This window comes from Peromyscus californicus, unplaced genomic scaffold (assembly GCF_007827085.1).
Source record: "Peromyscus californicus insignis strain IS unplaced genomic scaffold, ASM782708v3 Scaffold_15__1_contigs__length_86483966, whole genome shotgun sequence".
In the NCBI taxonomy this organism is placed as follows: Eukaryota; Metazoa; Chordata; class Mammalia; order Rodentia; family Cricetidae; genus Peromyscus; species Peromyscus californicus.
Window position 1 is genome coordinate 24,624,251 of NW_026294447.1, and position 17,700 is coordinate 24,641,950.

At 43.5% G+C, this 17,700-nt stretch overlaps 1 protein-coding gene across 5 annotated transcripts in view; it reads left to right on the plus strand.

The window, feature by feature from the left end:
• Positions 1–17,700, plus strand: part of LOC128110757 (signal recognition particle 54 kDa protein) — a 69,183-nt gene that overhangs the window by 34,010 nt on the left and 17,473 nt on the right. For 3 of the 5 annotated variants that reach the window (XM_052738539.1, XM_052738538.1, XM_052738540.1), the window contains 3 exons: positions 3,647–3,817; positions 6,633–6,728; positions 7,551–8,033. In XM_052738539.1, coding sequence (XP_052594499.1) covers positions 3,647–3,817; positions 6,633–6,728; positions 7,551–7,642 — 359 coding nt within the window. In that variant the 3' untranslated portion in view covers positions 7,643–8,033. Of the gene's footprint in view, positions 1–3,646; positions 3,818–6,632; positions 6,729–7,550; positions 8,034–16,442; positions 16,712–17,700 lie in introns of those variants that run through there. The other 2 variants (XM_052738542.1, XM_052738541.1) reach the window with 2 other exon arrangements.

The window sequence follows — 17,700 nt, forward strand, 5'->3', positions numbered from 1 at the left end:
GATACATAAACACACACACACGTAATCCTAGCACTGAGGCAGGAGTACCCTGAGCGAGCTGGAGGCTGGCCTGGCTATGTAGCAAGTACAAGGCCAACAACAGCTGTCTAGCAGCTCTTGGTTCCAGACTAAGGAAAAAACAGTCTAAAAAAGGAAAAGCCCAGTTAGCCAAAACATTTTGAGAAGTTTAGATGTCTGATGTAACTGAATATCAAGACAAAGTGGGTCGTGTCCCCCTCTCCCCGCCAGTCCTAAGATACTCTGACTGCTGTCTTCTAGAAATCTTCCCGATTATTTGCATTCCTGCATCAGTAAGTGAGAGTTTGTGTCTGGAGGAGACAGTTGACCCAGCTGTGTTTAGTGAAGACAGTCCAGCTTCCCAACTTCACGATCTTTGCTGCTGTTCTTTGCAGAATCAGTGTTTACAGGTGTGCATTTGTTCCGTAGTTTTGTTGTTTTTTGAGACAGTCTCACTGTGTAGCCTTAGCTGACCTGTAACTTGTTATGTAGGCCAAACTGGCTTCAAATTCAGAAGAGATCTGTTTCTGCCTCTGAGTGCTAGGATCAAAAGCATGTGCCACCAGGCCTGGATCATTCTGTATTTGGACTGATTCTAGAAACTGCAATCTTATATTTCCTGTGCTGTTAGCCAATCACTGGGGTCGCTAAGACTGAGGGCACCTATTTTTTTAATAATGGAAACTGATTTTTTTTAATTATTATTTTACGTGTATGAGTGTTTTGCCTGAGTGTATGTCTTTTCAAAATGTGTATGCTGTGCCTGGGGAGGTCAGAGGGCATGGGATTCCTTGAAATGGGAGTTACAGAGAGCTGAGAACCACTGTGTGGTGCTGGGAAGCAAACCCTGATTTTCTGGAAAATCAGCCAGTGTTCTTAACCACTGAGGTACTCCTCCTCCAATTTTATTTTATTCATTTTTCTGTTATTTATTTATTTATTTATTTTGGAGGCAAGGTTTCTCTGTTTCCCTGGCTGTCTTGAAACTTGCTCTGTAGACCAGGCTGGCCTCAAAGTCATAGATTCGCCTGCCTTTGCCTCCTGAGTGCTATGATTAAAGCTGTATGCCACCACTGCCCAGCTCGCCCCACCCACACTCCCTTTTATAAAAACTTTCTTAGTTACTTATTGCCGGGGTTTGGGGAGGACTTGGTATACGTGTGTAGCGGTCAGACGACAACTTGGGGAAGTAGGTTCTTCTACCATGAGAATTTCAGGGATTGAATTCAGGTTATCAGGCGTGGCAACAAGCAGCTTTATCTACTACGCCGTCTAGACTGCTAGTTAAGGGATACTAGGGATGTCATAAAGAGAATGTTGGGCTAGGCATATCATGTGCCTATAACCCTGTCACTCAAGAGGCCAAGACAAGAAGATCACAAGTTTGAGCTCAGCCCGAGATACAATGAGAAAGAGACTGAGAGGTGTTTTCTGTTATGTCTGCATTCTGGCTCTGTTTATTTGAGACAGTTACACTATAGAATTCCCCCCCCCCTTTTTTTTTCTTTTTTTTTTTTTTTTTGGTTTTTCGAGACAGGGTTTCTCTGTGTAGCTTTGCGCCTTTCCTGGAACTCACTTGGTAGTCCAGGCTGGCCTCGAACTCACAGAGATCCGCCTGGCTCTGCCTCCCGAGTGCTGGGATTAAAGGCGTGCGCCACCACCGCCTGGCTTTTTTTCTTTTTTTATGACAGGGTTTGCTGTGTATCCCAAGCTGGCCTCGAACCTTGTGATCCCCCTGCCTCACCCTCCCGAGTGTGCTACTTACCATGCATGCATAGATCAAAGTAGATATTTGGACTGAAGTCCACCTCATTCCTTGCATTGCATACAAGTAAAGGCAGAAGAACTACACCTTATGTTCTGAATGATCCAAAAGCTGAAGGGGACTCATGAGTAAAAGGATTAGAATATTACCAGGTAGAATTTCTCCATTTACTATAGATGGAATCTACTGTCTTCTACCTGCTTAGGAGATCTAAATTTGTGAATTAGAAGTTAGCAGCTGTTTAATAGGCTAGAATCAAGGTGAGTGCTCCTGTTGTTTTTGAAATACGCCATATTGTGATTTGTGGAGGACAAAGAAAGATGGATATGTGAAATACAGAGTGATAGACATAGAGTTTCAGAAGTCCTCAGATTTTTCTTTCTTCCTTTTGAAGCCAGGTCTTACCATGTAGTCCTAGCTGGCTTGGAACTTGCTATGTAGACCAAACTGGCCTCAGACTTACAGAGATCCTCCTGCCTCTGCCTCCTGAGTTCTGGGGTTAAAGGTATATGCCACCATGCCTGTTTGTTCTCAGAATGTTCTGTTTAAATGATAAAGTATACATATGTTTGCTTTGTTCTTTTTATTCGAATGCTATAAATATTTTTATTCTATTCTACTTTAAGATTTTAAATTGGAAGTAAACCTGACAAACAGTAACACTTATTAAATCTGTTTTGTGGTTTGACCCTGTGCATGTCTTGTTCTGTATATGAGATAGATATTTTATAGTATTCAAACAGCAGTGACATTTTCTCTCTAGAGACACAAGCTGGGGAATGGCTCAGGGGTGACAGCACTCGCTGTGAGGCAGGAGGCCTGGGTTCCAGACCCCCAGAAGCCATGCTCAGAAGCCATGCGTGGCTCTCCATCCCTCTAACTCTGGTGCTGAGGAGTGCAGACAACCAGAGCCTACTCAAAACAGCAAGCTTTAGGTTCATCGAGAGACCTTCTATCAAACAGATAATTTGGGAGAGGACTCATTTGTACACACATACACGTCAATACACAAACACTCATCCTCCTCCCCATCTGAGGGTTGGTGGGGTGCTTGCCTAGCCTACAGGCATCCCTCTGTTAGGACCCAGTAAACTGGGTGTGGTATCAAACACTGTAATCCTAGCACTCAAGAAATGGAAGCAGGAAAGTCAGAAATTCAAGGTCATCCTCGCCTTCATAGAGATTTTGAGGCTAACTAGGGATGCATGAGACCCTGTCTCTAAAAAATAAACAAAAAACGTATCTGTACAACCCTCTGAAGTTATATGTTGCTTATTTGAATTTCCTTTGTGTTCACTTCTTCCTTGTTCAGTTCCAAGTTTTTCATTTGGCTTTATTTCTGTTTTCTTTTTTATAATTTATTTCTTTTTATTTCATTTACGTTGGTATTTTGCCTGCATGTATGTGTCTGAGGGTGCCAGATTTTGGAGTTAGAGACAGTTGTTAGCTACCATGTGGGTGCTGGGAATTGAACCTGAGTCCTGAAAGAGCAGTCAGTGCTCTTAACTGCTGAGTCATTACTCTAGCACACTGCCCCCCCCCTTTTTTTTTGTTGTTGTTTTTTTTTTTTAGTTTTTCGAGACAGGGTTTCCCTGTGTAGCTTTATGCCTTTCCTGGAACTCACTCTGTAGCCCAGGCTGGCCTCAAACTCACAGAGATCCACCTGGCTCTGCCTCCTGAGTGCTGGGATTAAGGGCATGCGCCACCACTGCCCGGCTCATATATATATATATATATATTATTTTTTTTTCCTAATAAATACATTTCCATTTTAGGAGTGGAGGTGTAACTCAGAGGTAGAGTACACCTGTGATAATGAATGATGCTCTTATGTAAATGATATCATTTGGTCCTTGTCTGCAGAACTGGACAGTACAGACGGTGCCAAGGTTTTTAGTAAGCAACCAGGCAGGATCCAGAGAGTTGCCCGAGGGTCAGGGGTATCCACAAGAGATGTTCAAGAACTTCTGACTCAGTACACCAAGTTTGCGCAGATGGTCAAGAAGATGGGAGGTATCAAAGGACTTTTCAAAGGTGAGGCAAAAAGGTGCTTTATCACTTCAAAGAATGAAGTGAAGAAACAAAACATGACTGGAAAGGTGCTGCTGTGTTTCATGTTGTGGGGCCTGGGGCTTTGCTCAGTGGTAGGGCCTGTCTGAGTCCCTGGTTTCATCCCAGTACTGAAGAAGAGAGACAGTCTGAACTTAATGTTACAGTCAAGTACCACCAGGATTTATCATGTGATACACAATTTATCTGTTTGTAGAATCAAGATTGTAGACATTAATATTGAAATGATTTTATTTCTATCAACATACATACTATAGGATATTTAGAGAATGTAAGAGTATAAAAAATTGAACTCTCTTTCATTCCTCAGAGAATCCCACAAATCCTGTGGAGACAAGTCGATAAAACTACTGATTATTTTTCCATATTACCAAATATTCTTCAAATATATCGATTAACTGGGTTGGGTATCACATGCTTACACTCCCGGCTTTCTTGAGACAAGAAAAGCAGCAGGGGCATTGCCGCCCTGACCCCCTGTGATTCCTTAAAAGCTAGACCTGGTGTCAGAACCCCAGCAAAACTCAAGACTGTCTGTCTGTCTGTATCTCTCTCTCTCTCTCTCATCACTGCCTCCTCCTGTTTCAGCCCTGCTTATGTCTAGATCCTCAGCTGACTCGTCTGCCGTTGTGTCCAGTCAGCTTCTAGGCAGTTCCGTGGAGTCAGTTTTCCTCTTAGGTTAGAAATACAGTAGACACTGAGTACATTTTCTGATGTAGTGTCTACTTTAGTGGTCACATATTTTTCAGTACATTTCCTGTTGTAATTTTTAAAGTTACTTTGTGCTTCTACTGGTTGGAGTTTGGTCGTGGGTCACCTCTCCCTTGTTCAGTCCCTCAGTGCTTCTCCCTGTTGCTCTGTAATAGCATCTTAACATCCTTGCTTTTCTTCTGCAGACTGTCCCAAGCTTTTCATTTGACTCTATTTCTAGTTTTAGAGCTGGAGGTGTAACTCAGAGGTAGAGTGCTTGGCTAGCATGCTTGAGGCTCTGAGTTTGATCCATAGTCCACCAACCCCTCTCCAAAGTTTCAAGTGAGCACAGTGTCTATAACCCCAGCATTTAGGAGGCAGAGGATATCTTCAAGTTCAACACCAGCTAAGGCTACATAGTAAGACCTTACCTCAAAAAGTAAAACAGAGCTGGAGTAGTGGTGCCCCCTTTGATCCCAGCACTCAGGGTGGCAGAGGCCAGCCTGGTTTATAAAGAGAGTTCTAGGACAGCCAGAGTTGCATAGAGACCCCGTCTCAGTCAATCCATCAGTCAAACAAAACCGTTTTCCTGTAAGCCACACCTGTTTATTGTTGATCTTTTCCTTTGGTCTTTCACTCATGCGGCCTTCCCCGTGTTGATACCACAGTAACCAGCTGAGTGTTTTCTTCTCCTCATTTTTGTTTGATTGGTTTAGTGGGCCTGGGATCAAACTCAGAATCTCATGCATGCTGTGTAGGCTCTATACCACCAAGCTTTATCACTTGGCCAGATTTATTTTTTGTCTTTTTATTCCTGCTGGAATTTATTTTGCTATGTATAGTATAAAAAAAAATTTGTTTTTCTGAAGAATTTATTCAAAAGCCTTCTTTTAATTTAGTTTCTATAATGTAAAAAAACACTTAAATTGAACTATGCAGTGGTGGCGCACTCCTTTAATCCCAGCACTTGGGAGGCTGGGGCAGGTGGATATTTATGAGTTTGAGGTTAGTCTGGTCTACATAATGAATTCCTGGATTCCAGGACAGCTACACAGTAATATTCTTTCTCAAAAAAAAAAAAAAAAAAAGGACATACAAATATCTTTGAGATCATATGCCACGTGGTGATAGCAGACTCCTTTGATCTCAGCACCTGGGAAGCAGAGACAGTCTGAGCTCTGAGTTTCTGAGTTCCAGGACAACCAGGGTTGCACAGAGAAATCCTGTTTTGCATGTTCATTTAACAGTTATTCGGTCTCCCCCAGTTAGTCCTTATCAGTAACTCCAAATTTTTGTTCAACCTCTTCTATCACTGTTCTGTGCCCTCCCCCATACTGGGTATTTGAGCTAGGGCCTCCTGCGTGCTAGGCAGTCAGTGGACCACTGAGCTCTAGCCACAGCCATATTTTAAATTTTAAGCTATTTTTTCCCCCCGGAGCTGAGGACCGAACCCAGGGCCTTGTGCTTGCTAGGCAAGCACTCTACCACTGAGCTAAATCCCCAACCCCAGCTATTATTTTTTAATGAAGTTACTTTCGGCAAACAAACACTACATAGATATCCACTTCAAGTACCACATGATTAGTGAAGATTTTATGTCTCCTGTGTTATTGAGGAGATTGATGTTTCTTTCCAGAATGGTCAAGGATACACCCAGGGCATTCCAGGAGCACCATGCCCATATGGTCCTGTTTGGTCTTTTAGAGTTCTCTGAGCACACGCAAGCGCAGGCAGAGCCGCCTTGCTGTGTCCTTTGGTTCTCTCCTTGTGGTTGGTGGTCCTCCCAGCTTCTGTCTGTCTCATCAGGGTCCCTAGCGGGGGCTGCCTAGTTACATTAGGGGGGAAAATCGTAGCTATAAGGAGTACTTGTAGCCAGGCATGGTGGGTCATGCCTTTGATCCCCTTACCCAGGAAGCTGGTTTACATAGTAAATTCCAGTGTAGCCAGGGCGAATGCAGTAACAACAATGATCCTATATATAGAATTTCTTGTGTTTGTCCTCAAAAAAATGTAATTGAGAAAAATATTAGTAAGCTGTGTGATATTCTATACCACATCATATACTAACTAAAAATTTTTGTTTCATCAGGGGGTGATATGTCTAAGAATGTGAGTCAGTCACAGATGGCAAAATTGAATCAACAAATGGCCAAAATGATGGATCCACGAGTTCTTCATCACATGGGTAAATATAAAATCCTTGGCCAATTGTAACATACAGTTACATTTGGAAGGCTGTAGTTTAATGGTAAGACTTTTGTAGTGATTTATGAAACTCTGTGGTGTATATGAAAGCCTGTTTAAAAGGTAAGTGGCTGGCCGGGCGGTGGTGGCGCACGCCTTTAATCCCAGCACTCGGGAGGCAGAGCCAGGCGGATCTCTGTGAGTTCGAGGCCAGCCTGGGCTACCAAGTGAGTTCCAGGAGAGGCGCAAAGCTACACAGAGAAACCCTGTCTCGAAAAACCAAAAAAAAAAAAAAAAAAGGTAAGTGGCTGAAGGAAGATGACCCTCTGAATCCTGACTGGTTGAATTTTATATAATACCTCCTCAGGAGACTGTGACAAATAAATGAGCAGATGTGTGTGGAAGCATTTAGTGTAGTTCTGGCCGTATAGTAAGTGCTTAACAAATGGTAAATTCTTTTTTTCTGTAAGTCCTTTGAAACATAGCTCCTATCCCGAATTGACCAGTTTTTATAAAACTAATTCTCGTTACTAAAAGACTTAGTCTTGACATAGAAAATGCTCTGTTTAGACTTGATTGTGGACAGGAACTATTGCAAGATCTTTTCGTGTTTTACCTTATTCCTCACGGTAACTTCATAAAGCACATTTTCCGTTTTCTTTTTTAGATGAGAATAAAGCAATAACACACATTTTAATTGGCTGCTGACGAAATCGCTGTGAAAGCGCTGCCTTTTAGAGGTTCAAGGGCTTGTTAGGCAGAAGCAGTAACCCTTTGGAGGAGGCCGCGTGGTCATGACCTCTTTTCCTCTGGTCCCCTCTAGGTGGCATGGCAGGACTTCAGTCCATGATGAGACAGTTTCAGCAAGGTGCTGCCGGCAACATGAAAGGCATGATGGGATTCAATAACATGTGAAGAAGATGCCTTCCTATAGACTGACGTGGATGGTTATGTTACCTCCTTAGACCTCAGCGTCTCCCCCTTTGCAAGTGGGGGGAAGTTTCTTGCCTGTCCCGCTCTCATTCTTTAGTCTCGCCCGTTTCCTTTTGTCTGCCTTCTCTTCTGCCGGGAGGGAGGGAGGAGTGGCTGGTGTTTCGGAAGTCATCCTGTTTCTGCTTCAGATCTTCTTGTAGTTTGACCGTCATAACACTTCTTAAGTTAAAGAAATCATGATGTGAAATTTTAGTACTTAAAGATTTGTAATCGTCTCAAAAGCCAAGCGTCACATTTATAAACAGTCCCGATCAGTAAATTACATGATATTGAAGGAAAGTGCTGCAAAATAAACTTCAAGTGATAAGTTAAAGGGTCGTTAACTTTCTTTATGGTTTAACGTGCTCAGTGTACCCCCAGAAAGTAGACAAAAAGCCAGCAGGTACCTTTAAAGGGAGATACGGGAGAGTCATTTAATCATGACTATTAGGAAATATATTTACTTTAGGATAAAATAACTTTATTACAAAAAAAAACCCCTCAGCTTTGCTATTTAAATTGAATTCAAGAATTTGGTTACAGTTCGTAACATATGATGTATCCAATTTTTTACATGTGGTCTTTGTTTTTAAAGCCATTTTTATGTTTCTTATATAATATTGAAAAATTATATTTTTTGATAATAGATAATACATACATTTTCTAATGGGCAAGTAATATTAAATTATTAGGCTACAGTTTTGTATATTAAAAAAATAAGGCCATGACAGAGTTGGTTGGATTGTTGGTAGCTATGGCTGCATATGTCTGTGTAGGTGCTCTTGTGCTGTAGCCCATGTGTGGAGCTGAGAGGGCAACCTTTTTTTTTTTTTCCTCTGGTATTTCAAGACAGGGTTTCTCCGTGTAGTTTTGGTGCCTGTCCTGGATCTCACTCTGTAGCCCAGGCTGGCCTCGAACTCACAAAGATCTGACTGCCTCTGCCTCCCAAGTACTGGAATTAAAGGCGTGTACCACCACTTCCTTGGTTTTTTTTGACACAGGGTCTTACTATGTAGCTCTGGCTGTTCTGGAACTCACTATGTAGCCCAGGCTGGCCTCGAACACACAGAGATCCCCTGCCTCTGCCTCCCGAGTGCTGGGATTAAAGGTATGAGTCACCACACTAGGCTTCAGAGGACAACTTGGCAGAAGTCAGTTCTCATTTCACCATGTGGGTCTAGGGATTGAACTCAGGTCAGTCACACTTGGTACCAAGTGCCTTCACCCACAGAGCCATGTCGTAGTCCACAGTGCGTGTATGTGTGTGTGTGTGTGTGTGTGTGTGTGTGTGTGTGTGTGTGTGTGTGTTCAAGTTGATGTGTGCACAGGCCAGGGTACACATTATTGGAAGTCAGAACAATGTGAGGTGCTAGTCCTTGCCTTCTCCATTGTTTGAGACGGGTTCTCCTGTTTGTTTCTGTGTAGCCAGGTTAGTTGGCTTTCAAGTTTCTGGGGATACTCTAGTGTCCACCTCCCATTTTGCTGCAGAAGTGCTGGATGGAACTACATTACTACTGTGTCTACCTGTGGTTGGTTTGGGGAGAAAGGCTAAGGCTGGTCTGGAACTCAGTGCCAAGTTTTCTGCTTCAGCCCCTGGAATGCAGTAATTATAGTAAATCACCATTCTTTGAAAAGTATTCTCATAAAGTAAGGCAGTTCAGCTGGGATTGGTAGTGCTTAGCAAATCCTAATATTTAGGAGGCTGAGGCAGGAAGATCGTGAGTTGGAGGTCAACCTAAGTTATGTAGACCATGTCTCAAAAACCGAAAATGTAACAAAAAGAATACAACTGATTTTGTGTTTTGCTTAGGTACAGATAATTATTGTTTAGTAGAAGACTAGGATTTCCTGACTGGGCACTGTATCCTAGAGAAATTACGTATTTTGTGATCTTCAGAATTGACACAGCAAGATGTAGCTATAGACATCTGAAACTAGAGAAAATGCTAATTAAATTGCACACTACCTTTTCTTGGTGTGCATGTTAGTGATTTCTGTTTTCTGGGTATTTTGTTTTGATTAAATAAAGGCAAATGAGATGAATATTTAGCCATAACATGCTGAATGCCTCTGCATGGGTTTTGGTATTTTTCTGTCTGATCCTAATTTATTTTTCAAAAACTAAACAGTGGCAAAAGAACAGTTAAAGATCAGGGTGCCCCTGGGTCAGTATATTAGTGATGTTCTCTAGAGTGACAGAACTTACGTGTGTGTGTGTGTGTGTGTGTGTGTGTGTGTGTGTGTGTGTGTGTGTGTGTGTAGATTTATTGGACTGACTTACAGGCTGCAGTCTATCTGAATGGAAAGTCCAAGAATCTCGTGGTTGCTCAGCTGGTCCTCTGTATATCCTAGAATCGTGGAGAAGTAGGCTCGAATGCCACTGGTCCACAACTCTGCATTTTGATTGATTGTTGTTTTCTGCAGTGGTCTGTCTGTTGCATGGAGAAGTTTCTTTGATGGGGGACAAGGACTGTTTATCTGTGGGTACAGGACAGATATTTAGGATGTAGTTAGGAGTTAGGCTGGTTTAGTGACGTGGCACTTGCAGGTTCTGCTCCAAGATGTGTGACTTCACTAGCCGTGGCAGGCGTAATTTCCAGTCCAGTTAGAGAACTGTTGGTTATCCCCGGGTATGTGTGCCACATCCACGTGGCTCCATGTACAGTGGAGCAGAGGCGTGATGGCAGGAACAGCAGGGAGCCCACATCTTTATCTGCAGGTAGGAGGCGGAGGGAGACACACTGGGAATGGGAAGAGGACTTTGAAACCTCAAAGCCTGCCCCTAGAGACACATCATCTCAACAAGGCCATTCCACCTAGCCCTTCCCAAACAGTTCCATCAACAGACCCGGTGTTCAAGCTTATGAGCCTGTGGGGGCCTTTCTCATTCAAACTACTGGAGAACCAAACCCAGGTGGTCTTACTGAAGAGCAGCAAGTCCCCTTAACCCTGGCCATTCTCCAGTCCCCAAATTAATTTTCTTATAATATTGCTTTAAATTCCAATTACAGTGTTTTGACCATTATAATATTTTATCAAATGTCATCTTAATGTCCTCTGCTTTGGGAATGAAAGTTATTGGTGTGGTTAATTTGCATCTCATTTGCTAAGAAATTAGCTTAAACTTTACCTCTAGATGAGTTGTCTAGCCTGTGACATGTTATTGTAGTAGTTAGGTGATGTATGGAAATGTTTTGTGCTGGTTTCTCCCAAACTTTTGAAAGCAGGAAGGACATTGACCTGTGCTTACTGTTGAGGACTTGCACACCTATGGTCTTAAGCTAATTCCCTGCACTGACTTACAGTCTGTAGTGTTGTGGGGTTTTTGTACACTGTATGAAGATATATTGCTGTGATTAGTTTAATAAAGAGCTGAACGGCCAGTAGCTAGGCAGGAGGTATGGGAGGGATAATCTTGGCTCAGGAGAGATGCCAACTAGACATGTGGAGTCCGACATACAGAATGAAAGAAAGGTAAAAGCTCCATAGTAAAGTGTAGATTACTAGAAATGGGTTGATTTAGCTCTCGGAGCTAGTTAGGAACAAACCCAAGCTATAGGCCGAGCTTTTGTAATTAAAAAGGTTCTTTGTCATTATTTGGGAGCTGGCTGACGGGACAGAAAATATCTTGTTACATTGTAGCAGGGAATTGATATCTAGGTAATTTTATGTTTTTAGAGTGAAACTACACCTTATCAAGCATTTATAATTATTAATATTTTATTAATATGAGCCTATCATGGAAGTTCTTTTGGGCATTTTTTTTTCTTTATTGAAACAGGGCCTCACTATGTAGATGTAACCCTGACTGTTCTTGAACTCACTATGTAGACCAGATTGGCCTCAAACTTACAGAGATCTGTCTGATTCTGCCTCCTGAGTGCTGGGATTAAGGGTGTGTAGCATTCTGCCCAGCTGACATGTCTATTTTATATTTGACAATTCTCATTTCTTTTCCTCCAGTTAAATATATATTTTTAGCTTCATTTTGCTTAAGAGAGTATTATTAACCTAAAACAACGAAATTATTAGTACTAGTTGGATCACAAATATTAAAAACAAATAGTTAAGAAATTGCATGTAGTGCCTGCTGCTAAGAGGGATAATTGAGGTGTGCCTGGCATTAAGAAGTGCCCAGAGCACTTACGATTCAGCGTCTTGTTCCTCCACTTGTCCTATGAGCACAAACACTATTGTAGTGCTTTGAAGAAACAAAGCACTAAGAGATATGAGCAAGCTGTGGAATATACTCAACTTTTGACCAAGAGAATGAAGGAAGGAAAAGAATCAACAGGAACAGACTGCCAAGAGATGTAGGCTGTCCTCCATGAGAACGTCTAAGTTTGATTTAGTCAAAAATAAGTAAAGAATAACAAGTTATCAGACCTTGGAAAAAGGAAAGAAAGCAAGCCGGGCAGTGGTGGCACACACCTTTAATCCCAGCACTGGGGAGGCAGAGGCAGGCGGATCTCTGTGAGTTCAAGGCCAGCCTGGGCTACAGAACAAGTTCCAGGACAGCCAGGACTAGCTAGACAGAGAAACCGTGTCTCGAAAAACCAAAAAAGAAAAGAGGAAGGAAGAAAGAAGAGAAAAAAAGAAATGCCCCATCGGGGCAAAGAGATGGGTCAGCAGTTAAAATAACAAGTGCTCTTTGAAGGGCTCTGGATTCGGTTCCCACCCCACGGCAGCTATCTACCATCGTAACCCTAGTTCTAGGGGATCTCACCTCCTCTTCCTTCCACAATTCATACAGCCAAGACACCCATACACACTAAATAATATTACAAAGAATTGACACTCCTGACTTGTTTGGTGTTGTGGTTTTGGTTTTTTTCGAGACAGGGTTTCTCTGTGTAGTTTTGGTGCCTGTCCTGGATCTTGCTCTGTAGACCAGGCTGGCCTCGAACTCACAGAGATCCGCCTGCCTCGGCCTCCCAAGTGCTGGGATTAAAGGCGTGCGCCACCACCACCAGGCAGCTGAGACATTTCTTCAGCCCCATGTATTTTTATTAAGCCAGATACTTTTTTTCCCCTTACATCGTGTGTTTGTGTATCTGAGTGCCAGTGCCTGCCAAGGCCAGGAGCACGGGTCACCTGGAGTTAGATTTACAGGCATGGTTGTTGGAGACGGGCCTCCGGGAGAGCAACATGTGCTCTTAACTATGGAGCCACCCCTCCCACCTCAGATAGGCTTTTTTCCAGAGATAAACTCATGTCTGCATCATGAGGAAAGCATATAGTGACTGCTAATTTTCACGTTCTAAGAGTTATGCTTGCTTGCTTTTTAAGTTCTTACTAGCATTAAGTGCTAGGGTGTGATGGTGCACGCCTTTTAATGGAAGCACTCAGGAAGCAGAGACAAGTGAAACTCTGAATTTGAGACCAGTCTGCTCTACGTAGTTCCAGGCCAGCCAAGGCTATATAGTGAGATCCTGTCCCAAAAAGTAGAAAAGGAGGCATGCTTCTTAAAAGACACACAGGAATTGAGAATTATTGTTAGATATGATTTCAGCCTTTACTTTGTTCTTGGCAAGTTAAGGGGTAGTAATCTCAGTTGTTTCCAAAATGCTACAAGAAACAGTTGCACATTTTTGATACTTCATATGATAGGAGATTGGAGAATGAGCTCCATTAATTGGTATGTATGCTTGATTTTATAATATTTGGTAGTTACAGAAATAGTGTATGAGCTTCCCTGAAGCAAGAAGACTTTTGGATTATGATGTTTAAAGATCAATAATAGAATCCTTGAAAGAATTCTATTTTATATATGTATATATATTTTTGAGAGAGAAGACCTTGCTATGTTGCCAGACTGGTTTTGAACTCCTGGACTGAAAAGACCCTCCTGCCTCATCCTTCTACGTAGCTGGCACTATAGATGGGCGCCATGATGCCTAGTACCACTCTTTACCACTGGTGCTGTTGAGCAGATTAACCTGCGTCATCTGTTCTCATCTGTAAAAGGTGATAAAGTACTACTTCAAAGTTACTCTAAGAAAGAAGCATTGCTCCAAGAACAGACCTTAACGGGGTTCCTGATATATTGGCCTCCACAAATGAAACCACTGCTTTTATTTAATGATTTTCTTTATGCCTAAAAATCAGCCGAAATGTGTTGTCCTATTTCTCTTGGGCTTCATCACCACCATTATCAGTTGCAGGGTTGGGGATTAAACCCATACATACGCTAGGCAAGCACTCTACCACCGAGCTATATCCCTCAACCTTGTACATCATATTTGATGAAAACATATCCACCTTAAGAAAAAAATTCTACTTAAGGGATAGGATAACCTGAAAAAAGGACCCCAACTAATGTAAACATATGCATATACATTCACACACAGCTAATATAAACATATGCATATACATATACATACACAGAGTTAATATAAACATGCATATACATATACATACACACAAGCATATACATACACACAGCTATGCAAAGCCATAGGAAGATTGTGTTTGATGAATATTCCTGGTTTACAGTTTTTGTTCAGCTTTATTTTCCTGGTTTCACACAGTGATAGGTCCAAATTTACCTTTATAGCTCTATGTGCGCCAAGTTTGAAGAACAAGTATGTTTTTTTGATCTATGCTACAGCTTCCTGAAACGGGACTGTGAAAGGAGAGCTATTTTGGCATGTGGCTTCATTGCTTGCTTTCATTTCGTTGAGCTATGACAGTTTGGAAATGACTATAAATGCTCAAAATAAACTACTGGGATTTCTTCAATTTCCTGTTGCTTTGCGTTGTTGATTTATAATAAATTACTTTTCAGTTGTGTGTGTTAAAATTCTGCCATTTTAAGGAAATACTTCCAGTTTATCGAAATATAACTTGGATTTTGAATTTTCAGTAAACATGGTCCTTGTAAACCATGAAAATACTGATTCAGCATTGAAAGTTGTAATTTAATGTTTGTTGCTAATTTGCTAAATAACATGTATTTATAGATATCTGCATGTTAATAATGATGATTGATTGTCCCATGCCGGTAAGAGGGAAGAGATTTTTGGATACACACAGTGTAGAACTGTGTGTTTATAAAGTCATTCACAGAACGGAACAATTGGCTCCTATTTCCAATTGGTCACCGTTTGGTTTTGATGTTTTGCGTGGTTTCAGTCCTTTCTTTATGCCACCATATCGAATCAGGTCATGCAATAACTTGTTTACTTCAAGTTAGTTTGGCTGTATTTATAACCAGTGTTTCAGTGAAGATTTAAGGAATTGCTTTGTGCTTAAAGGTTTTTGTTACTGTTTTTAGATAGAAAGAGTCAGCTATATCCAGGATTAATTGTGAGGACAGCATCACAATTAACCCTGGAGTGGATGGAGGGGACACATTGTTGACCCACCTTTGACAGAGGGGAAGCATATTAGGCAGAGTGAGAAAGAAGATCTGTAGAGAACTATACGTGAGGCTGTTCGCCTCGGGGCCTGCTGCTACTGTTCTGAGTAGCAGACATGCCATAACTTTGGGGGATGTTTCTGAATTGTGACTGGCATGAAAATACAATCTAAAACTATCAAATGAGCCAGGTTTGTGATCCCAAGGCTGAGAGACGGGAAGAGACTGGGTTTGAGGCCAGCCTGAGCGACATTTGAGAACAACCAGTGCACGTGGAAAGCTGAGAAGGAGGTGTGGCTAAAAGAGCTGCTAGTGCTACATGTAAGACCCATGGCAAAATTCTGCCGAGTATGCTGGGAAATAGGGATCTTTTATTTACTTTAGGACTGTGTGAGAAAGCACGTGTAAAAGGGGCAGGGGAGTTTGGATCACATTTCTTTGGCCAAAATAATGTGTATTATTTTTACAAACATCATTATTTGAGACAGGGTCTCATGTAGCTCAAAATGGCCTCAAGGTCACTTATGTATGAGGTGCCCTCTTGAACCCCTTGCCTCTTAGGAGTGTTTTGATTACAGTTGTGAACCACCTTGCTGGACTTCGTACGTATTGGTGAAGATGTTCCTGTTAATAAAAAGCTTACCTGGAGATGCTCCAACTAACATTAATGTCGAAGTTATGTAGTAAGTTGATACCTCAGCAGTCTTTGTGGCATTTGCCTCAAATCCCAACACACAGGAAGTGGAGTTAGAATTGTAAATTCAAGTTCACCCTCTATGTAGGGAGTTCGATGCCAGCCTGAGCTATATGAGACCTTGTCTCAAAAAGAAAAAGAAAACCACGCCGGGCGGTGGTGGCGCACGACTTTAATCCCAGCACTCAGGAGGCAGAGCCAGGCGGATCTCTTGTCAGTTCGAGGCCAGCCGGGACTACAGAGTGAGTTCCAGGGAAGGCACAAAGCTACACAGAGAAACCCTGTCTCGAAAACAAAACAAAACAAAAAGCACATGAGGTCTTGTAGTAATTATTGCAATTACGGTTTCTTTAATTTGGCTGGACACTAGGAAAAATAAAGTTTGGGGGTCCGCCGCACCTCTTTACACAACACAGTCCTATAATTAAAATATCCCTATTCTCCAGCATACTGTAATTCACCCGTGGGGGCTTTTATTTCAAGTACATTTCGTGAGGGATGGAACCTGAGCTGTGCGTTTTTACAGCCTTAGAGCCCGCACCCCTCAGCTATCTCACTTCTGGTTTGACCAGCTCAGAAACCGGTGTGCCTGGTCTCCGCCGGGTACCCGGCTGCAGAGCGCCAGCGGCCGGGGTGATCGCCGCCAGCGCAGGTAGGGCGGCGCCCCGCGGTGGCCCCGCCCCCGGGCCCGCGGAAGCGGCGGAGGCCCCGCCCCGTGCCCGCAGTCCAGGCGCGCCTTCCCCGGGAGGGTGGGCTGTGTGCTGCGGGCCCGGCGGGCACCGGTGTGCGAGCCTCCGGGTGAGCCTCCGCGCGGGCGGTGGGGAGCGTCCCTCCGATCACCCTCCGTGTGGCCGCTGCCCGGGCCGGCGTGACGATGGACCGAGAGCCGGGCCGCGCGGCGGCGGCGGGAGAAACGGAGGCGGCGGCCGCCGCGGCGTTCGGAGACGCGACGCGGCAGGTAGGTTGGCGGCGAGGGGCAGCCGCTGCCTCCGGTGCAGACCTCCGCTGAACGTTTCGGGGTTCTTCTCGTGTGTCCCCATTTTGCTCGGACCGGGAGCGGCTGCCGAGGAGGGGCGCCGCGGCCTCCGCTGCCCGGGCTTTCCGGGGTGACGCTCCTTGCCACCGGTTGCGAGCGAGAGAAAACAGGCGTGTCCCGGAAAGGCTGTCCTTAAAGTCGCCGAAATTCAGGGGCGGCAACCCTGGGCTGCTCGGTCTGCGGGGTCGGCCTGGCGGTGGCCAGGGACCCGGGATTAGTGAATAGCAGATGCTCTGTGAGCATGCACTGTTGAGCTAGCTCTGTCTACTCTTACCCAGCCCAGGGCCCAGACTCGGGGAAACTGTGCCGTCTGCTCACTCTCAGGCATCAGTTAAGGTAGCCTGATCTGGACAACCCCTCGCTGAGACTTCTAGTCTTCAGTTCACCTAATCCACTTATTAACGTCTGGAGATGGGTGTTATCCCCAGTTCACGGATGAGACGACCTGCACAGCCCCCAACACAGTCATGAACTAACAGCCATTGTGAATCACAAGGAGAGTTTGTCAACGGCTACCTTAAGACAGTAATATTTAATATATTTAATCCTTTGTATAGGACATTTCAGCATGTAAGTATAAAAATTACTAATGAAGTGTTTTACATTCTTTTTACATTTTATTTATGGTTGGGTGTGAGGCGCCCAGCCAGTTGAGCCAAATGCAGTTCCTGGAGCTATCCTTCTCTTCCTAGTGTCCCAAATCCAGAGGACAGTTGTGATTGGCCACATAGTAAATGCAGATTAGCCACTGGTGGCTGGTGGTGGTTGTCTCACTCATCACTGGTTTAGAAGACATTGCTTTAAAACCTACTTCGGTCCCAGCACTCGGGAGGCAGAGCCAGGCGGATCTCTGTGAGTTCGAGGCCAGCCTGGGCTACCAAGTGAGTCCCAGGAAAGGCGCAAAACTACAC